The following is a 22,909-nucleotide window of genomic DNA, read 5'->3' as shown; positions in this document are numbered from 1 at the left end:
CTATTAACAGTGATGCTACTTTTCTGTCCTACTGCAAAGAAAATTGATAGAGCTAGAAGCAAAATTAGCAAAGAAATCAACACAACCTTACAAAATTCTACTAAAGATTTTGGGCAACTTTCGGGATTTCGAAAAAAAAGGTTCTTTCAAAATCTTCTAATTAAACTTTCATCCAGTTAACCATCAATATTGAAAACAGTATCTTACATTTTATTGCTCTTATCTCCTAATTACTTCTGTTTCATTAATTATCACTTTCTCAAGTGAGCACAGGCAACCTAATGACCAGCACCACTTTGAAACCCAAACCAGTAAATTTCTCAAGTACAATTTATTTTAAGATGTCAATAAGGTCTTCAGAGGGCAGATTCTCTGAAGAATTATAGCATAAAGGTTCTATTTAGAAATTCAGTTTGAATTTGTGTACATTTTAGCATCTGTCAAATTTCTAAGAGGCAAATTTTCTCCTTACCTTTCAGAAGAAGACAGAGACTAGAGAAATGTAGAATTTGAAATTCACTATTGTTCAAAGAGTCAATATTCTAACTAACCCAGTCAAATACTAGGAAGCTACATTATTAGCAAATATATCAGATTTTCTATAAAAAAATAACCCAGGGCCAAAAAAATATAGAACGTACTAGTAAAACGGCAATTATGTCTTCAGCAAAAGAATCATTTAAATTAAGTGGAAGCTTGAAGTAGCATGCACTTATAAACATAATCAATTTATTTGATCATTCTGAGACTCAGGACAAAAGGAATAAGAGCACTGTAATATTAATATGATCTAAAAACAAATGACCTAGAAGTTCAAGTTCCTACCTCACCATCCATGTGCATAATCTTATTTTGGTAAGTGTCTGCTATAACACATTTTATAAATGCTTCTAATTTAAAAGTGTTTATTTCTTCAAGATGTTTTAGGTCTTTTAAAAAAGCTCACATGAAATGGTCCTTGAGCACTTTCACCATTTTTAAAGAGGAACATTATTAGTTATAGCACTGTCCTCCCATTGTTCATCTCATCGATTTGCTTGAGCGGGCACCAGTAAAGTCTCCATTGTGAGACTTCTTGTTACTGTTTTTGGCATATTAAATATGCCATGGAAGCTTGCCAGGCTCTGCCGTGCGGGCGGGATACTCTTGGTAGGTAGCTTGCTGAGCTCTCTGAGAGGGATGGAGGAATCGAACGCGGGTTGGCCACATGCAAGGCAGACACCCTACCCACTATGCTATCACTCCACCCCTCTGAGTGATAAAGTTCAAAAATAAAGTTCCCACTAATCAACTAATAAATAACACAAAACTCAGATATTCATTTACTGTTTTAGGTTAAAGATGAAAGATTACTACATAAGTGAGAATGGGCTATCAACTAGCTCAAACATTTTCTTTATTCCCTTTCAATGAAGCAGTGTTTGGAACAGTATCCTTTTTCATTAACTTTCTCCTAATTTGTCCCAGAGCAGTGCTGTACAATCAAACTCCTGGTAAAATCTGCACTGTAAATAATTGTACAATACTAGCCACATGTAACTATGGAGTACTTAAGCACATTAATATAAGTAAAAAAAATGGATTTAATCTCATTTAAAATAATTTAAATAGCTAGCATGACTTTCAGCTACAATACTAGTTAACACAGCTTTAAATTATTTCCTGTGATTCAAAAATTGAGGCAACTGGGGCCAGAGTGATCGTACAGCAGGTAGGGTATTAGCCTTGCACAGGGCCGGTCAGGGTTCAATCCCCCACATTCCATATGGTCCCCAAGCAACACAAGGAGTAATTCCTGAGTGCAAAGCCAGGAGTAAACCTTGTGCATTGCTGGGTGTGATCAAAAATAAATCGAGGCAACTTTGAAAAAGTATGGAAACTTCTTAGTTATAAATGAAATTATAGCAATATACATGATGAAAGTACTAAGAAATTAAAATGAAGTTTCAATGCCATGATGGAAAATTAACTATTTCTTAAGGAACTAGTCACTAGTATGGACAGGATACTCAATTCTGAACCCTGAGGTTTAAAAGAGACAAAAGAAGAAAACCAGTGTGTCAAGGGCACACTGACATATTACAAAACTATCTTTTCAACAGGGAACACTGACATATTCTGACATATTACAAAACCATCCTTTTCCTCAATGCATTAACTTTCAAGAAAGAAGAAAAGTAGAAAAGCTTCCTAAGAGAACCAACTTCGGGCAGTCAGCTCTTGAGAATGGGGTTCTAGTGTCTGTGAAGGTTTCTTATGTTCTACAAGCAAGTACCAATGGAAATGCCAATGACTTCAGATGTTATCAGCAAATGACTGACCTCCTGACATAAACACTAACCCCTCAAATTTATTTGGTTAATTAAAATATATGTATACCATAAGTTCTCAATAAAAAATACAAAGTTTAGTTCATGCGGTATTTTTTTTTTCATTTTCTACTGATATGACTATTACATAAGCAATTTGGTATTAGAAATCAATCACAACTTTGTAACTGTGCATCTCATAGTGATTCAATTAAAAAGGAGGGGCTGCAGTAATAGCACAGCGGGTAGGGCGTTTGCCTTGCACGCGGCCGACCCAGGTTCGATTCCCAGCATCCCATATGGTTCCCTGAGCACCGCCAGAAGTAACTCCTGAGTGCAGAGCCAGGAGTAACCACTGTGCATTGCCAGGTATTACCCAAAAAAGAAATCAGTCATGTATGTATCTTTATGACTGTGTTAATAAAGAAATCAATGCACAAAAACTACTTTGAGAATGGGGGAGAGGGGTCCCCAAGCAGTGTCCAAGTGTCCAGAGGCTGAGGGGGTTTCCCTGGCAATTCTCTAGCTGGCTGCCAAATTCGCCATCAGCTCAGTGCAGGCACCGAAAGAGACAATGTTGCTCCAGCCCTGCAGCGCCTCGGATACCCGGGGAGGGGGCCTCCAGGACTATAACTGGTAGTGCTTGGGGGTCTGAGGGCCTGCACCCAAAGTACATACTTTTTGATGAGCTCTTGGTTAACTGACAGCGAAAAAAAAACAATGTACAAAAATGGCAACCTAAATCAGTATTTAAGATATAGATCAACCCTGGACCTAAAAATCTTCTAACCAAATGTTAGTGAAAACCAACTTTACTGATCAGTTGGCATGCTACAAACTACAAGTCAGCGAATCTATCGCAGGACCCAGATCCCTACTGCACTAAATAAAGGTAACCAAAATCAATTCAGTCTTTAATATGCTGGTCTGGGAAATAATTCAAAATAACACAAGTTCATATGCGTTATATGACAGTACATGGTTGTGACGGTCACTGGAAAATGTATTAGCAGACAATATAAGTCTTATGTTACAGGCTACACTTACAGGAAAATCGGAGTACTTTCAGAAACTATTTTTCTTTTTGAAGAGCACAGAGGTTTTAAATCTAAAGAGCTTTCAATTCAATAATTAGAACACAAAGATATTAATAAAAGATGATACAACAATCCTCCACGCTGGGACCACAGTGACAGCAGAGAGCTTAGGATGCTTACCTTGCATGCAGCTGACTCTGGTCAAACCCCCAGCACCAAATCTGTCCCTTAAGTACCTTCTAGGGGCCACTCCTGAGCACAGATCCAAGAGTACCCAAGTACCATCAGATGTTGCTCCAGTTCCCCTTGCATACATTTCTAAGAAAGTCTGTTGGACTCTCAAGAGAAGTTTTTTTTTTATTTTAATTCATTCAAATTACTCCTCACTAAAAGAACATTTAAGAAATATTTATATTTGAACATCCTCAAAGGGCTAGGCCACTGCCACTGATTTGCCAAAGATTCAGGTTCAAGATCCAGAACTGCATACTGGGGCCCCAAGCTCAGACAGAAAGTAGCACCTCAGCACCATAGTCAGGTATGGCCCAAAAACAAAATCTTTAAAATCAATATACCCCAAAACAATCACTGATGGTTTAAATAACAAACAAAACCCTATTAAATAATAAGGAAAACTATCAGGTAAACACAAAGATTATTTTAGAAATTTTTTTAATTCTGGGGCTCACATCCAGGGATGCCCAGTTGTTACTCCTGGCTTTGCACACAGGAATTAATCCTCGCAGGCTCAGGGGATCATATAGGATGCCGGGAATCAAAACCAAGTCAGCCATGTGCAAAGCAAACGTACTACCCACTGTACTATGGCTCTGATCCCTAGAAATCTATTTTTAACAGACTATGAAAGAATAAGAAAGGACTAAGATACATTTAATTTTAGAAAAATTTAACTGGGTATTTTGCCAACAACCAGACAAATATGAAATGCAAATTTAAGAAACAAGACCATTTTAATTCTAGAACATGCACAGGCACCCTGCTATATATCCTTTTGGTCAACTAACACATCTGTTTATTAAGTGGGGAAAATTACAAGATAAGATGAAAATATTGAACAATGTGCTTACAACCAGGAGATGTCAGCACAGCAAAGTGCAATCCCTGGCATATGAAACATGCAACCTGACCACTGCAAAAACAAATTTACACACCGGATCATGATGGAGGAGATCCAGGGCATGTTTCAAAATGTGAGCTACTAGGATGTAAATCACACTTACTACAAATACATGCCCTGCATGTATGAGGTTTTGGGTTTAAACCCCAGCACCACACAAAAGAAAAAGAGCACATATTTTTTTGTCTGGTTTCATTTGGTAAAATGAGAACTAAAGAACCCATTACTGTGGCCAGGGTGACATTATAGCAGGTAGGGGGGTGCCTGGCAAATGGCTGACCCAGGTTTGATTCCTGGTACCATATCCTTAGGGATATGCACCCCCAAGCCCCTCGAGGAGTGCTCCCTGAGTGCAGAGCCATGGGTAAGTCCTAGCACCAACAGGTGTGCCCCCCACAAAAAAAACAATTCTACTTCTGACATTTTGTAATACAAAAATGAATAGGCACTGAGACATATGTAAACTTATGATGGCATGTGTCTGACCTGGTCTGATCCCTGCCACCACACATGGATCCTAGAGCACTGCCAAGGGTAATTCCTGAGAACTGCTTGGTGTGTGTGACCAATAGATTTAACAATAACAATAATAACACACGTACATTATGGTATTTATCAACAAGAATTACCTGCTTTGTTGACTTTTTTGTGCCATTAAAAATCTTCCAAGCTAGTCCATTGCCACCACTGGCAATGTGTCGACCAACATCGAATTCTCTAGTGACAGGATTTCCCATTACAGCACTGGTGACATCAGCTGTTACTTTTGTAACAGTACTTTTCAACTTATTAAGCATAGACTCCATGGCTGCAAAACTGGGTAGTTACAGATACCTAGAAACACAGAAGATAGGAGAATGCTCATTATACTTGGGCGTAAACTTTTTAACATCAATTGTCACAGACTAATGAAAGATTTATTCACACTTGACACTAGCATAACACTGCTCAGCTATATAATGAACCATTGAAGACAAAGTGGTAGAGAGGGTCTGAACCTTTCTTCACACTTAAAGACAACATGTAAAACCTGAAAGAAAATAATGCTGTACTAAACAACAGGTTTAAGTTTGAGGGTGGGGAGTTGGACCACTCCCGGCAATGCTCAAGGGTTACTCCTGGCTCTATACTCAGAAATTATTCCTGGCAGTGTTCAGGGGACCATATAGGATGCCAGGGATTGAACCTGGGTCATCTGTGTGCAGGGTAAACACCCTACACACCGTACTATCTCTCCAGCCCTGCAGTAAGTTTAAATTTTATAAATCACTATTAAAATAACTGCTGAACCATGAAATCAGTTGAGAACAATTCCTAAAACAAAGAGAAGCCATCCCTTTGATAGGAAAAGGAAGCAAAACCTGCAAATCAGCAAAGTTAAAAAAAAATTTTTTTTAGAGTGTTTCATGCCAGCAAGCCTGGTTTGATCCCTGGCACTGCATATGTTTCTCCAAGTACTGCCAAGCATGATTCCTGAACACAGAGCCAGAACTAAGCCAGGTGTGGCCCCAAGACCTAAAATTCACACATCTGTGTACAAGGACAAGGCTCAGTGGTAGAATATCTGCCTTGTAAATGATTGCCTGAGTTTGCTCACAGGCAGTGAGTGTATATCACCAAGTATGAGCCCCAGAATAGCCATGAGCAACCCACTATCTCATAAAAAATGTGTTTGACTCGCTGACACTGCAAGGACAAAAAAATTTGCACATCTGGCCATGAGAAACAATGAATGAAAAGTACCTACTCATCCTGAACAAATAAAAACCAAATGTATAAAATATTTTCAGAAAATGAACAGTGATCCCAGTAATAAAGCCATTAACAAGGTGAGTCCTAGAACTGCCCCAGTTTATGGGCACACTGCAAAAACACAGAGTAGAGAGCAGAATTCAAAGGAGAAGTCTAGCTGAGGAGATAAACTGCAATTCAGAGATTCTGAGGTGACAGAGTATGCTGGAACGGATTCAAAATGGGGAAAATAGGGCCAGTGAAAGAACTCAACAGTCTGAGCTCATATAGAAGGCCCAGGTTCAATTCCTGGCATCATATGGTTTTTGAGATCTGCTGGGGAGCAAACCCAGGCCCCAGAGTAGATCCTGAACACTGTGCGGTAGAATTTTTTTTTTAAAGAAAAAAGAAGAATTTTTTAAGAAGAGAAGGGTCCGGAGTGATAGTAGAAGATAGTAGAAGGTAGGGTATCACCTTGCACACAGCCGACCTGTGTTCAATCCCTCAGCATCCCGTATGGGATCCCATACCGCCCAAAGTAATTCCTGAGTACAGAGCGGCAAATAATCTGAGCATCACGGGGTATGACCCAAAAACAGAAAGAAAGGAGCAAAAAAGAGAAGAGCTAGGGATATGATTCTGTGTCTGACCACCTGTCTTGCATGTGTGGGGCTCTGGGTTAGATTTCTGACACAGCACACTCCATCAAGCACTCTGCCTGGATTATAAGCATCATCACCAGTTTGCAGAGAAAGGATGAGATGGGAGGCAAGGGGAGGAGATGGAGAGGGAGGAGGAGAGGAGGTGGAGGTGGAGTAGAAGGAGGAAGAGAAGGGGGGAGGAAGAAGAGGAGGAGGAGGAGGAGAAAGAGAAGGAAGAAAAAGGAAGAAGGAAGAAGAGGAGGAGGAAGAGGAGAAGGAAGAAAAAGAAGGAAGGGGGAAGAGGGGAAGGAGGAAGAGGTGGAGTAGAGGAGGAGGAAGAAGAGGAGGAGCAGGAGGAAGAGAAGGAGGAAGAGGAGCAGCAGCAGCAGTACTTGCTGCTGTGCTGAAAAGGAGCCGCCACAATTTGTATAGGGGTTCCCCCTTCATGTTGCCAAATACTCAGCTGTTCATGTAGACTATGACACTCTACCAGGTGAGGCAAAGTCCAGAGAGCCAACAGCTGAAGAGTCCCAGAGTTCACACTGGGTTTCATTTACTTCCTCACCAGTTAAGAGTAGGAAATCCTCAGTGATCACTAAAGGCATTCATTAGAAACTCGGGAAGGACCAGGTTCTTAGAGTAAAAAACTACTCTTAAATCTGCCCAAACTTAAAGTTTCTAACTAATTGTATATTATCTACTTACCAAATCTCATGAAAGGAAAATTTAAATAAAATAAAAATTGGGGCAGAACACAGGGAAGGGCATTTGCCTTGCACACGGCCAACCCAGGTTTGATCCCCTGCATCTCATATGGTCCCCCCAAACACATCCAGGAGTAATTCCTGAGTGCAGAGCCAGGAGGAACCCGAGTATTGCCAATATGGCCCAAAAACCAAAACCAAAAATAAAAATTGACTAACATATAATACAACATTTAGCATGTAATCAATTACTAGATTTGACAAGAAAATTTGAAAAAACCATGACCAAATATCAGGCTTTATGAAGACTCTAAAGTAAGACTAAAGAATTAGTAAAAACACTGTTTTAAATTATCACATGTGTGAGTACTAAAAGCAGGAATTGCGGACTGGAGAGTATACAGCAGGTAGAGCATTTGCCTTGCATGTGGTTTGATCTCCGCCATCCCAAATGGTCCCCAGAGCACTCCAGGAGTGATCCCTCAGTGCAGAGCCAGGAGTAACCCCTGAGCACTATTGGGTATGAACCAAATACTAAACCAAAAATATATATGCAAAAGAAAAATAATAAAGCAGGATCAGGAAATGTCCAGCCCATGAGCCCTAGAAGACACATGAACTCATGATCCTTTTCATGACCTCAAAATAAGTCTGGGCCTGGTACATGAAGAGACAGACAAATATTCTTCTCATATGCTGCTCTCAGTCTGCCTGTATTATATGGCCTGCAAATGTTACAAATAAACCAATATCACCCCCAAGTTAAAGAAAAGCATAAACACTATAAAAGAAAACAGTATTTAAAATGTGGTGGAGAGATAACAGCCCTTTTGTGTGGTGCAGAAATATTGCATGCTGGAACATAAATGTTAATACTATTGTAAATCATGATACCACAAGTTTAAAAAATGAAAATTCTAGACAGGAAAAAGTAAAATCTGAAAAAAAAAAAAAATCAAAGAATTTCAGGAGCCGGAGTGATAGTACAAAGGGTAGGGCATTTGCTTTTGCACATGGCCCACCCGGGTTTAATCCCCAGCATCCCGTATGATACCTCCACGCACAGTCAGGAGTAATGCCTGAGTCCAGAGCCAGGAGTACCCCCAGAGCATGGCCGAGTGCAACCCAAAAAGCCAAAAAAATAATAATTCAGAGGATTTCAGTAACATAGAAAGGGATATTGAAGCCTTAAGATATTTGTGTTACAATACCCAAAAGAGGATGGGGGGGGGGGAAGAAGAGAGAGAAAGAGAGAGAAAGAAGAGAGAGAAAGAGAGAGAGAGAGACAGAGACAGAGACAGAGACAAGAAAAGTGCCTGCTATAGAGGCAGGCAAGAGGTGGGGAGAGATGTGATGGGAGGTAACCTGGGGACACTGGTGCTGGGAAATGTACACTGGTGGCAGGATGGGTATTGAATACTGTATGACTGAAATCCAACCATGAACAGCTTTGTAAGGGTCTGTCTCACAGTGATTCAATAAAAAAAAAAAATTTTTAATGATACTTTTGTTAAAAGTTGGGCAAGGCCAGAGAGTACAGAAGGCATTTGCCTTACACGCAGCCAACCCCTGCTGAATCCCCACCACAGCACATGGTCCCCCTAAGCACAGAGCCAGGAGTAAGTCTAGCACCAATGTCCAAACAACAACCCCACCCCCCCAAAAAAAAAAACTTAGTAGAAAGATAATTAAACTCACAGTGATCTTACATATGTAATCACAAGTCTAATGTATACAATGTCCTATCCAGAAAAGAAAAAGAGAATAGGGAAATCAAATTTGAAATGATAATGCCTAAAATGTTTTCCAAATTCAGTGAAAATTCTACAAAGCGCCAGAGAGGTCGGAGGGACAGCAAGAGACAGCAGCACATAAAGTGCGTGCAGAAGACACAGTCGGTTCCTATCACTGCCAGGAGTGAATTCCTCCCCTGCCAAGTCACCAAGCACAGCCAGGAGGAGTTCTCAAGCAAAACGGAGTTAGGCCCAGCAATAAATCAACAACAAAAAGCACCAGGAAAGTAAAAGAACCTCAAGCAGGATAAACACAAAGAAAAACTAGATGTCCGGCTGGAGTGATAAAATGTGGGTAAAGAGCTTGTCCTGCATGCGTTCAACCCAGATTCAATCCCTGCCCATCTATATGGTCCCCCAAGACCACCAAGACTAATTCCTGGCTCGTCAAAGACTCAGGAGTAGACCCTGTGGCATTGCCAGCTGAGCCTAAAAAACCAAACCAAAATAAAACAAACAACTTAGATGCAGTATCACATACAAATCAGTGATTAGGAGAAAAGAGAAAATCAAAAAGAGGCAAGTTATACTTTTCAATATCTATATTGCAAACTGTTAAGTCCAAAGGGGGGGGGGGGGAGAGGTGGGGGGGAGGGAGGAAGAGGGAGGGAGGGACAGAGAGGGAGGAAGAGAGAGAGGTGAAAAGTGCCTGCTACAGAAGCAGGGGGAATGTCGGGAGGGGAAACTGGTGACCTTGGTGGTGGGAAATGCACACTGGTGAAGGGGTAAGTGCTGGAACATTATGCAACTGATACCCAATCATAAACAACCCTTGTAACTGTGTGCCTCTCTGTGATTCATTAAAAAAAAAAAAAAACTTTTAAAAAAGAGGCAATATATAAACAAAGCAGGGATTCCCAAACTTATCTGGCTTACTGCCCCCTTTTCATGGGGGGAAAATCACTCAGTACATACTTACTACTCCCCTGGATCATTTCAGTAACCCCTGTACTATTCACTTTGGAAAACAGTGATATAGTAAAGATTATAATTTCACTCAGGACACTCCCCTGCCAATAAGGAGTTAGCAGGCCCAACTCCACATTTGCTTGCCCCCCACTTCCAGACCCCCCTAGGCCTTTGTGGAACAGGAAGAGGATTCCTTCCCTTCCAGCTGGGTCCTGGTAGACTCCAGGCCTGCCCTCCACTCAGCAGGCCCAAGGCCATATCTCCAGTACCACACATCTGCATACTCATCACACCTCACACTGTACACGCTTGGACCTCCTGTAACTGGTGAAGACAGGCCAGAAAGAAAAAGAGCAACACCCAGCCTAATCCCTCAGAGGCTCCGGGGTGGGGCTAACAACAAAGATTCACCCTTGCATGCATCCCATATGGTTCCTTAACACCTTCAGAGTGATTCCTGACAGCAGAGGCAGGATTCAGTCCAGAGCACTGCTGGGTGTGACCCAAAAACGAAACGGGCGTGAAGGGGGGGGCGGAGAATAGGGTGAAGCAGACACATGATGAAGATGCGTTTAAAAAGTCCAGAGAGCTCAGTAAGTGAAAATAATTTGGAAGGCACCCACTAGCTCTGTACACTCTCAGAGCATGGCTTTAGTGTCACCCTGAGCTCATGAGGTGACGGGACAGATGGTCAGTAACGCACAATAAAGAGTGGAAATGAGATCGCAGCATTGTTCACAACAGCCAGAATCAGGAAACAACCCCAGTGCCTGAGAACAGACAACTGGTTAGGGAAACTTTGGTATATCTACACAATGGAATACTATGCAGCTGTTAGGAAAGATAAAGTCATGAAATTTGCTTATAAGTGGAGGGACACAGAGAGTATCATGCTAAGTGAAATGAGTCAGAAAGAGAGAGACATAGAATGACTGCACTCATTTGTGGAATATAAAATGAGACTAACACCCAAGGACAGTGAGACAAGGGCCAGAAATACTGCTCCATGGTTGGAAGCCTGCCTCAAGAGCTGGAGGAGAAGGCAGCTGGAATAGAGAAGGGATCACTAAGTCAATGATGGCGGGAGGGATCATTCAGGATGGGAGATGTGTGCTGAAAGTAGACAAAGGACCAAATTTGATAGCCTCTCAGTACCTGTATTGCAAACATAACACCCAAAAGTAGAGACAGAGTATGGGGGAAACTGTCGGCCACAGAAGCAGGGGAGAGTTGGGATGGGGGGGAGGTGATACTGGGGACATTGGTGGTGGAAAATGTCCACTGGAGGGATGGTTGTTCGATCACTGTATGACTAAAACTCAAACATGAAAGTTTTGTAACTGTATCTCAGGGTGATTCAATTTTTAAAAAATGAAAAAAAAAGAGTTCAAAGCTACAATCAAAGTGACAGAAACATAGAATATGGTAGATAATATTAAAAACAATAGTGGGGCCAGGGTGATAATACAGCAGGTAGGGCGTTTGCCTTGACGTGGCTACTGGGATTAGATCCCCAACATCTGATATGGTCACTGCCAGGAATGATCCCTGAGTGATCCCTAAGCACAGAGTGAGTAATAAGCCCTGAGCACTGCCAGGTATGGCCAAAAAAGAAAAAAAAATCAATTGAATGTCCTGAGCAGCAAGAACAGCAGCAGCTGAGGAAAGGACTGAGGATATGAAGAGATGAAGGAAACCCTTAGGAGAGAACAGATGAGAAAAAGTGTGAAAATAAATGAAAGCACACCAGAGAACCATGGAATGAGTTCAAGAGGTACAGAATCATAAGAGTCCTTGAAGAACAGGAATGCAAGTTTTTTGAAGAACCACAAGTTAAAGAAATCAGACTGGGGCTGGAGCAATAGCACAGCAGGTAGGGCGTTTGCCTTGCATGCGGCAGACCCGGTTTTGACTCCCAGTATCCCATATGGTCCCCCGAGCACCACCAGGAGTAATTCCTGAGTGCAAAGCCAGGAGTAACCCCTGAGCATTGCTGGGTGTGACCCAAAAAGCAAAACTAAAGGTAAAGGTAAAGGCCCTCCCGTTGATCGTCTATTTGCTCGAGCGGGCCCAGTAACGTCTCCATTGGAGACTTTGTTGTTACTGTGTCTGGCATATCGAATACTCTCGGTAGCTTGCCGGGCTCTCCGAGAGGGGCAGAGGAATCGAACTCGGGTTGGCCATGTTGGCCGCTTGTAAGGCGAACGCCCTACCCGCTGTGCTATCGCTCCAGCCACTAAATAAAATTAAAAAATAAAAAAATTTTAAAAAGAAGAAATCAGATTAAGAATTTCCCAGAATGCGGCTGGAGCAATAGCACAGCGGGTAGGGCGTTTGCCTTGCACGGGGCCAACCCAGGTTCAATTCCCAGCATCCCATATGGTCCCCCGAACACCTCAATGAGTAATTCCTGAGTGCACAGCCAGGAGTAATCCCTGAGCATCGCTGGGTGTGACCCAAAAAGAAAAAAAAAAAAAAAAAGAATTTCCCAGAACTGGGCCACCACACATGCAGATCCAAGAAGCCCAATGGTTCTATCCAAATATAAAAAACTCCAAGATACATTGTAATAAGAATGACCAAAGCCAAAAATATTGAAAGCAGCAAGATCAAAAAAGGGTCTTGCATATAAAAGCTCAAAAAATTCCCAATAGATCTGAAATTGTACAAGCAAGAGAATAAAGGGATATAGTTTTAAAAAAATCAGGGGATGGCGGGAAGGAAACTGGGGGGTGGGAAATGCACACCTTGGAAATGTACATATTGGTGGAAAGATGAGCGTTGGAACATTGTATCACTGAAACCCAATCATAAACACCTTTATAGCTGTGTATTGTCACCATGACTCAAAAAAAAAATCTATGACATGAACACCAAGAATACTCCATCCCAGCTAGATTATCATTCAAATCGGAAGAATGCAAATCTAACAGCTTAAGAAATTCAGTCTTGAAACCAGTTTTGCAAGAAGCACTAAAAGAGCATTAATGGGGGCTGGAGCAATAGCACAGTGGGTAGGGCGTCTGCCTTGCACGCGGCCAACCCGGGTTCGATTCCCAACATCCCATATGGTCCCCTGAGCACTGCCGGCACTGAGCACAGAGCCAGGAGTAACCCCTGTGCATTGCCGGGTGTGGCCCAAAAAGTGAAAAAAAAAAAAAAAGCATTAATGACAAGACAAACTCCTCAGCACCTTGCCAAAAAGTATGACATGTATTCGTGGTGCTTTTAGTTGCCCTCTACTAGACTAAGGAAGGTCTGTTTATACCTAGCTTGCTATGGAATTTCATACTTTTTCAATAATAATGTTTCATTCGTGTTGAATGTTCTATTTTCACTTTTTTCTAATCTATCGAGACTTTTATTAAAATTTTTAACTTATTAATGCAAACATTTAACCATTATCTACAATGCAAATATTTTCTAACATAAAGACAATTTTCCCTTTTAAGGATAAAAAGCACTTTTTTACTATTATAGGTCTATTCAGATTTCCCTTTAATTTTTTCTAAATTCTCTCCTCAATCTTTCTACATTGAATATCTGCAGAATTTATATATTACATGCAAATTTTAAAATCTATTATCGTGGAGTTCATGCCCAATTCAATCAGCTTAATCAATGGCTGAATAAATAGCAGTGCTCCTACATTATCAAAAAAAAAACCTATCACCATAGAATTATTCAGATTTTTTTAACTTATATACCTGTATTTTAGAAAGGGAAAGACATAATTTTGACATAATTTTTAATCAGCTCATTACTGACTTGCAATTTTGTGAAATTTCAGTTTAGCTTTATGTCACCACTTCCACAATAGTTTTTTCGTCTTTGTTTTAGTTTGGGGCCACACATGGCAGTGTTCAGGGCTGATTCCTGGCTCTGCACTCCGGGATCACTCCTGGCAGGCTCAGGGGACCATATGGGGTAATAGGGATCGAACCCCAGGTTGGCTGTGTGCAAGACAGACACAGTACCTGTTGTATTATTGCTCTGGCCCCACACTAAAGTATTTAAAGGGCGTCTCATATCAGGGGTATAAAAATATAGAAAGATGGGGGCAGGGGGACAGAGCAACAGTACCAGTGTATGAGGTGCTTGCCTTGCATGCAGCAGCCCCAGGCAGCCCAGAGCATCCACTGAGCCCACCAGGGGTGATCCCTACATGTGGCCCAGGAGTGAGTGCTGAGCATCACTGTATGTGCCCTCCTCCCTCTCCCCCCCCTACACAATAAAGAAACATAGGAAGAAGATATTTTGTTTATAGAAATAAGCTTTTATGGGAGGGGCGGTTGACAGTGCCCTTGGGATGCTGGTAAGGGGAAGTAGGCACTGATGATGTGGTGCTGGAATGAAGTATGCATGAAAAGTGTAACTATTCACCATTATACAGATCTTGGTATCTCAATATAAATGGTTAAAAAAAGAGAGCTGAGAGAGAAAGAAAGAGAGACAGAGATAGAGGAGAGAGAGAGAGAGAGAGAGAGAGAGAGAGAGAAGGAAAGTGCCTGCCATAGAGACAGGCAGAGCAAGGAGGGTGGCAGGAGGGAAGCTGGGGAGATTGGTTGTGGGAATGTGCACTGGTGCAGTGATGAGTGTTGGAACACTGTGACTGCAACCCCACTGTGAACAGCTTTATAAACTACGTATCTCACACTGAATCAATTTTTATAAAAAAGAATTTTACCCATCAGAATCTATGCAAGTTGGAACTGAATTTACGGACTTTAAAGTAATTTTTAAAAAGAGAAAAAGATCAGCCTAGAATTTTACAGCTATGGAGAAAAGACATTTCTCAAAAAAAAAAAAGTGAAATATCTTGCCAGAAAAACAGTATCTGGTTTTGGTACCAATAGATATTCATATAGGAAATAGTAAAGATATTTAAACAGAAGGAATAAGAGTACCCTTAAAAATCTGAATTTACTAAAGGAATGGAGGATACTGGAAACAAAAATCAGATAGATATATAAAAAATTTCATGTCACCTTTGTTAGCCTTAAAAGCTAGCTGATCATGGGTGGGGAAGATAGTTCAAAGGTTAAGAGCTCAAGCCTGGCATGCACAGGGCCCAATGTTTGATTCTCACAATCACAAGACCCCAATAACATTGCAGATGGCCTTACTACTGGGGATCAAGAAAAAAGATAGCTGATCACTTAAAAATAATAAAAACGGATAGTTTTCTAACATCTGTCACTGTCCTCCCATTGTTCATCGATTTGCTTGAGCGGGCCCAATAACATCTCCATTGGAGACTTTGTTGTCACTGTGTTTTGGCATATCGAATACATCATGGGTAGCTTGCCAGGCTCTCCGAGAGGGGCGGAGGAATCGAACTTGGGTCGGCCATGTTGGCTGCGTGCAACGCAAATGCCTTACCGCTGTGCTATTGCCCCATATGTTAGAAAAATGATAAACAGAACTATAGCAAGGAAATGAGATATATTTTTGAAAGATTCTGATATTGTATATGTGGTAGTATAACATCATTTGAAGGTAGAGTGTGGCAAGTTAAAAGAAATATTATAAACCTTAGGGTAATCATTAATAAAAAGATATAGTTGCAAAGCCAATAGTGTGGGCCTGGGGATTGCTTGTTGGTAGAGCCTACCAAGTTGGTAGAGAGTCTGGGGAGAGCTTGCTGGACAGAGCTGGCATCATCCTACGTGGTGAGTACAATCCCACCAGCGCTGGCATTCTGGATCCCCAGCACCTTGACAAAATGCATGATCTCTGGTACACCTCAAGCAGGTATGTGAACACTGCAAGTAAAGCATGCAATTCCCACCAAGTATGGCTACTAAGAATGCAAGAACCACAACCGAGTATGTTGTTATACAAGTAGAACATGAGCAACAATAACACAAAAGAGCAGAAAAGGAAAAGAAAAAAGCCAACTGTAAAAACAAATGGAATCCTCAGGTAACCAAATAAAAAGATAATAAACATTTAAAAAGTACTAAGAACAAACGTGACAAGTAGTAAGCTACTAGATCTAAATCCAATCACGCAAATAATTAGATTAAATGACATGCATGCTTCTATCCTTAGCACAATAAATAACAGCCTCGAACTAGATGAAAAAAAATAATACAGAGATAGGCCAAGGGACTGAGTGCAAACTTTGCATGTGGGAGGCCAAGGTTCAATACCTGGCTCTACATGGTCCCCTGAGCACAGAGCAGAGAGTAACTGCTGAGCACAACCGGGTATGGCCTCCAAACAGAAAACAAGCACAAAAAGAAAAAAGAGGACAAAGAGATAGTACAACAGGTAGGGCACTTAGTTTGCAAGACGCAGGCCCAAGTTACAGAGCTGGCCTGAGTTTAATCCCAGCATCTCATGCAGCGCCCAAGACCTGCCAGGTGTGATCCATGAGTGAAAAACCAGTAGTAAGCCCAGGAAGGGAAACAGGGAGGGAGGCCGGGAAGGGCCCAAGTTTCTGCTGCTTACAAAAGACAGACAGTCTTTAAACCTGCTTATCCTTTCACAGGCTTTTTCCAAAGGCAAAGTTATAAAGGACAACTCTCTATTCCTCTAAACTATTTCCCCTTGAACACTATTTATAGAATTCAGTTTAAATCACTTTCCCCTCATATATCTCAATCCAAATAATACTGGCGCAGCTTCAGCATGATCTCAAGGTTTTATCTAGCATCTGGCTCAGCCATCACTTGACTTTTTGTAGAAACAATAGGTGAATGTGCTGCAATACAGAAAGTGGGTTAAGTTTTACAGCATTTGAAGACAGGTAATTGAAAGACATCAGCAATTCTTTCAGTTCTACCTACTCTTAAGTGAAGTTCTATTTATACCAAAACAAAAACTTTCTGTGTTTTCTGTACAAGTGAAAAAAAAAAGTCTTTACTTTCAAAGAACAGGGGTTAGAGAGGCAGCTACACAGTCTGAAGGCTATGCTTTGCAGGCTGACACTTGGGTTTTATTCCCAGTATGGTCCCCTGAGCACTGGTGGGAGAAAATGAACTGGGAAAAGCACTAAACTGGGAAAATCCCCCAGACACTATGTTGTGTGGCAAAAAAAAAAAAGGAAAAAACCCACCAAAAACTGCCAAGTGAAAAATCTCAAATGATAAAGTTAGGGGTTACAGAGCTAGAACAAGAATTAAGGCACTTACTTGCCTTGTGTATATAGTTGACCTGGTTCAATCCCTTGCACGGCATGGTCCCCCAATATCTACCAGAAGTGACCCCCCCCCAAATACCACCAGATGTGGGACAAACCCACCCATCCTCATATTTAAAAAGTAAAATAAAAAAGTGAACACAGGGGCTGGACTGATAGCACAGTAGGTAGGGTGTTTGCCTTGCACGCGCCTGACCTGGGTTGATTCCCAGCTTCCCATATGGTCCCCCAACCCCCACCAGGAGTAACCCCTGAGCATCGTCGGGTGTGACCCAAAAAGCTGAAGAAAAAAAAAGTGAACACAGGGGCCAGATTGATACTACAGGGGTTAGGGCACATGTTTTGCATGCTGCTGAATCCAGTTTGCTACCCAACACTATCTGTCTCCTGACCATCACTGAGATCACAGCTTGGGAGCTCCCCCAACCCAAAATTTTAAAAAAGTAGTTAGCCTTTTTTTTTTAATAATGTAAATTGTGGGCTGGAATGATAGCGCAGCAGGTAGGGCGTATGCCTGGCACTTGGTCGACCCGGGTTCGATTCCTCCACCCCTCTCCGAGAGCCCAGCAAGCTACGGAGAGTATCTGGCCCTCACAACAAAGCCTGGCAAGCTACCCGTGACGTATTCAATATGCCAAAACAGTAACAAGAAGTCTCACAATTTGTTGTGAGATGTTACTGGTGCCCGCTCAAGCAAGTCAATGAACAACGGGAAGACAGTGATGCTACAGTGCTAATGTAAATTGAAAGGTTACAGCAGTTTGACAATAAAATTTTTAGTTGTTAGGATCAAGGCATTAAGACATTCAACAAACACAATTCACATTGACTACAAAGAGGAATACACAAAATAATTATGAGTGAACTCAAAATACTTTGTTCAGTGACTTTCTACTTAAATGTCTGAAAATTTAGAAATATCTGAGGCTGGAGCGACATTACAGCAGGTAAGATGCTCGCCTTACATGAAACCAACCTGGGTTCAATCCCTGGCACCCCACACAGCCAAGTCTTCCAGGAGTGATCCCGAGTGCAGAGCCAGGAATAAACACTGAGCACTGTTGGTGTGGCTCCAAAACCAAACAACAAGTAAGTATCATTTATATGGTCATTTGTATATTCAAATATACCATTAATTTTTGCAAATTAAAATAAAGATTGTATTAAAGTGACAAACGCTTTTGGTAAAATATTTCATAAGACTTGTGGGTAGGGGCCAAGGAGATTACAAGGAGATACTTAGAAATATAAATATAAACGTAAGTATAAAACATGTTTTACATTTTGCTATGGTCTCAAGCACTGTTAGGAGTGCACCAGACCAGAAGTTATCCATTAGCACGACTAGGTGTGGCTCGAAAACAAAAATAGAAAATAAAAAAGATTTAGGGAAATAAATTGAACCTACATTTATATATGCAGTGTGTACCACTTGCATATAAAGATGATCCTGATATATTCTTGAAGTATGTTATTTCTTTGTTTTGTTTTAGGGCCACACCTGGCTGTGCTCAAGGTTTACTCCTATCTCTGTACTCAACGATCTCTTCTGGGCTCAAGGATCTCTCCTGGCGGGCTCAGGGGACCATATAAGGTGCCGGCGGTAAAACTGGGTTGGCCATAGGGAAAGCAAGTGCCCTACCTACTGTACTATCTCTCCAGCCCACATGTTAGTTTCTATGGGCCCTGGAGTGATAGCACAGTGGGTAGGGCGTCTGCCTTGCACGCCGCAAACATGGCTGACCCGAGTTCGATTCCTCCGCCCCTCTCGGAGAGCCCGGCAAGCTACCGAGAGTATTTGATATGCCAGACACAGTAACAACAAAGTCTCCAATGGAGACGTTACTGGGCCCGCTCGAGCAAATCGATGATCAACGGGAGGGCCTTTACTTTACTTATATAGGGATTACCAGAAAATTTTTAAAGTGGTTAACTGCATTCTTTAACCCACATAAAAAGCTTACGCTTAAGCTTATTCATAATAAATCTAGTACCATAATTGTTCTCTTTACAAGACAGACAGTATCTATCTTATGATCATTTGAGCTGTAACAGATGACTTACAGAAGGCAAATCTTATTTAGGAGACAAAGAAAAGTGAAGAAATTTAGCAATGCACAATGCAGCATCCATTCAACTAGGTATTTACTAGGTATTTACTAGGTGGAAAGCACCATGGGAGGCGCAATAGGAAAAAGAAGAAATAGAACATTATGTTCCTATCACTGTTTACAGATTGAAGACACTGTAGAGTATTTAAAAAGATTAAAAAGCAACAAGATGGATAATAAGGCAACATATGTGTAAATGTCAAATTAGTAATCTGAACAATAAGGAAGATCTTAGGAGAGAATACATCAATACCAGCTCATATGTTTAGAGTAATTTTTACTACAGAAAATCAGGTTCTTGAACTATAGTAGTTTTTTGTCTTAAGTTGTAGAGTGATGATAATATTTAACCATTCAGTTTTTCTAGCTGGAGAAAGGAATAACTGCATAGAAAATTAGAGCAAATTATCACTGAGGATATTTCCTTCAGTCTATAATTCTTCCTTAATTTAAAAACAAACAAAATCGGGGCTGGAGCAATAGCACAGTGGGTAGGGCATTTGCCTTGCACACGGCCGACCCGGGTTCGATTCCCAGCATCCCATATGGTCCCCTGAGCACCGCCAGGAGTGACTCCTGAGTGCAGAGCCAGGAGTGACTCCTGTGCATTGCTGGGTGTAACCCAAAAAAGCAAAGTAAATAAATAAATAAAAACAAAATCTGAGATAGTTTAGTACAGTGTATGAAAAATGAAACTCAAAGTACTGAACTGTGTCTAGGACAAAAGCTTCAATCTCTGAACATAAAGTAACATTCTCGACATGACTGGATAATTTGTTAAGCCACATAGATGCCTATGTTTTATCTCTAACCTTTAGAATCAGAATCTATAAAAGAATGGGGAAAGAGGCAGTGAACATTTGCATTTTAAGTAAGATCCCAAAGTGATTCTGATGCAAAGTATAGGAATTAGTTTGTATGATTAAATTCATAACTTTTAGTAGCCAAGAAACCTGGTTGAAATGTCAATTCTAATTATTAGCACAGTGACCACTGAGTACTTACCAAGCACTCTTTATATTTTAAAATGAGGAAATGCCACCCATACATTAAGTGACTGTGAGAAATAAAGATGACAATGCATGTAAAATACTCAGTACAATTCCAGTCACATTTAGAAGGCATTCAATGAGTTTAATCATTTAACATTTATTAAGTAGTCACTCTCAGCAGATGAAGAACAACTGAACTTCAAGGAAGCACTGCAACTAAAGGCTATATGCCTGAAACAGAAGAGAAATCATGGAGTGACTAGAAGAAAAGAAAGCCAGAAAGCACTGTGGAAAGAGAGTTGAAAAGTCAATCAGGGGAGCCAATAGGCTATTGAGGATTTTAAAGACAATGAAAGCCACTTTCAAAGAGTCAGATGGGGCTAGAAAAACTATGGAGGTTGTCACTGTAAAAGCAGTAGTCCATAATTAGGTGAGGGAAGTAGTCCCAGTGATGATGGCTGGAAGTAGAAAATGAAGAGCTGACAGACATGATAATCAAGAGGCAAAACGACCAGAACATCCATGGAGAGAGCAAGTTATCAAACTGTAGAAAGGAACAAACATAATGGGCATTGGCGGAGGGATGGGTACTCGATCACTGTATAACTGAAACCCAAGCACAAAAATTTGTAAGTCTACAACTGTACCTCAGGGTGTTTCACTAATAAAAATTAAAAAAAAAAAAAGAAGAAAGGAACAAACAATGATGCTAGTAGTTGACGTCAATCAAACAAAAGACCTATTTCTTCATGGTGGTAAAACAGGAGTTTCAAACAGAAAAGGATATATAGGTATTTGCAATGACAGAGCAGATCTGTACAGAAATATTTCATTGAATGGAAGTACAATGAGCCTGTATTTAGGAAACCTAGAGATAAAGGACAGGATTGTGAAGAATAGGATAGAGAATAAGAGAACAAGGAGATTCTGAAGAAGAAAGATAAATAGGATCCTGAAGAACAGGATTCTTGAGTGAAGTGTATCTGACAGACTGAAAGCCCTTCCCATAGGTTCCTTTCTTTTAGTCAATTTCCCCCAAAGCGTGTTTTACAATGACAAGTGTAACATGGTTTCGAGAATTCTGATACTCAGCTGATCATTTTATAATTTTTTAAAATATTTAAAGAACGAGACTTTTTCTCCCCCCCCCCAAAAAAAAAAGCTTACAAAGTTCAAAACCTGGACATCAAGCACCTGCCTTTCATGCCATTCCCTTAAACGTGACACGCTTTTAGCAGGGCCTGGACACTTTCAGCATTTCAGTTCTTCCCTCTCCTACATTTTCCAGAACCAAGTCAAACCACTTAGAAAACTCCTCACAGAATCCCTTCAAGTCAGAATACAGATAATACCCGAATCTGATCTACAAAATGGGGAAAAAAAAAAAGGCAACTCGTTTCTGTCTACGATTTGAAGCCACTACAGACGTAAGCGTCTTTTAAAAAACCGTTTGTGCCCGGGTCTGACTTGACAACGTGGATTTCCCGGATCAGCGATCACGGCCGAGTCTATCTTCAGCCGGATCCCAGGAAGTTTTTGCAAGCTCCTCGGTCCACACCTTCCTCCGCCCTGTCTCGGCCGCTTGGGAACCGCGAGAGAGCAGAGCAGAAGCCACCCCCGAGGGGGTGCTGGGGCTCCACTAGAACCCCTGCCCCACCCCACCCCGCCGCCCACCCAGCCGGCGCACAATAACCTTCGGGCGGGCGACGGGGCCGAGCTGTCAAGCCGAGCCGTCGGGGCTCGCAACTTCGGGGAGCGGTGTCCACTTTCCCCCAAAGGGAACCCCGATGTCCAGCCCGGAGACACCCGAGCTGCCCAGTCCGAGCGGGCGGACCCTCCCCCCCTCCCTCCCTCCCGTGGGCCCAGTCGCTCCCTCGGCCTTTTTTATCCAAGGCCACTTCCGACGACTCCCGGGGGGTGGTGGGAGTGGTGGTGGGGGCCGCTTCCCCGAGACGCGCGGGCCCGACGGCGGTGCCCACTGCCCAGCCGGGCGGGCCCGCAGCCCCCGTCACCAGGCAACAGCCGCCAGCGCCCCGCGGCCCGGGGAGGCCCGGTCGGCGCGCGGGTCCGCTCCCCGCATCCCCTCGGCGGGTGGCGGCGCGGGAGGAGGGGGTGGGGGTGGGTTCCCCAGCCCCGATCGCGGCCGCGGGAGGAACCGGGGAAGGACCGACGTCGCTCGGAGCCCCGGCGCCCCACACTCACCTCTTCTTCCCCCTACTTGCTCCTCCCGGGAGGGGCGGTGCAGACGTGCGTTTACCCCGCCCCCCCCAACGCACCACACACACACACACACACACACACACACACACACACACACGTCCAATCGGCTCAGCCTCAGCGCCCGGGGCTCTCCCGCCGCCTTTAGTCCATGAGCCCCCTGCAAGCGCTCGGCCTCCG

The 22,909-nt window shown here is 42.2% G+C and overlaps 1 protein-coding gene across 4 annotated transcripts in view; it reads right to left on the bottom strand.

The window, feature by feature from the left end:
- The window catches only part of SCYL2 (SCY1 like pseudokinase 2), a 60,989-nt gene extending 38,160 nt beyond the window's left edge, over positions 1–22,829 (bottom strand). For all 4 annotated transcript variants that reach the window (XM_056116846.1, XM_056116855.1, XM_056116835.1 and 1 more), the window contains exons 1-2: positions 22,715–22,829; positions 5,114–5,318 (exon numbers count right to left, since the gene is read on the bottom strand). In XM_056116846.1, coding sequence (XP_055972821.1) covers positions 5,114–5,290 — 177 coding nt within the window. In that variant the 5' untranslated portion in view covers positions 5,291–5,318; positions 22,715–22,829. The remainder of the gene's footprint in view (positions 1–5,113; positions 5,319–22,714) is intronic.
- Positions 22,830–22,909: the final 80 nt, after the last annotated feature.

Source organism: Sorex fumeus, unplaced genomic scaffold (assembly GCF_029834395.1).
Source record: "Sorex fumeus unplaced genomic scaffold, SorFum_2.1 ptg000003l, whole genome shotgun sequence".
In the NCBI taxonomy this organism is placed as follows: Eukaryota; Metazoa; Chordata; class Mammalia; order Eulipotyphla; family Soricidae; genus Sorex; species Sorex fumeus.
This window is presented reverse-complemented; position numbering and strand designations above follow the sequence as displayed.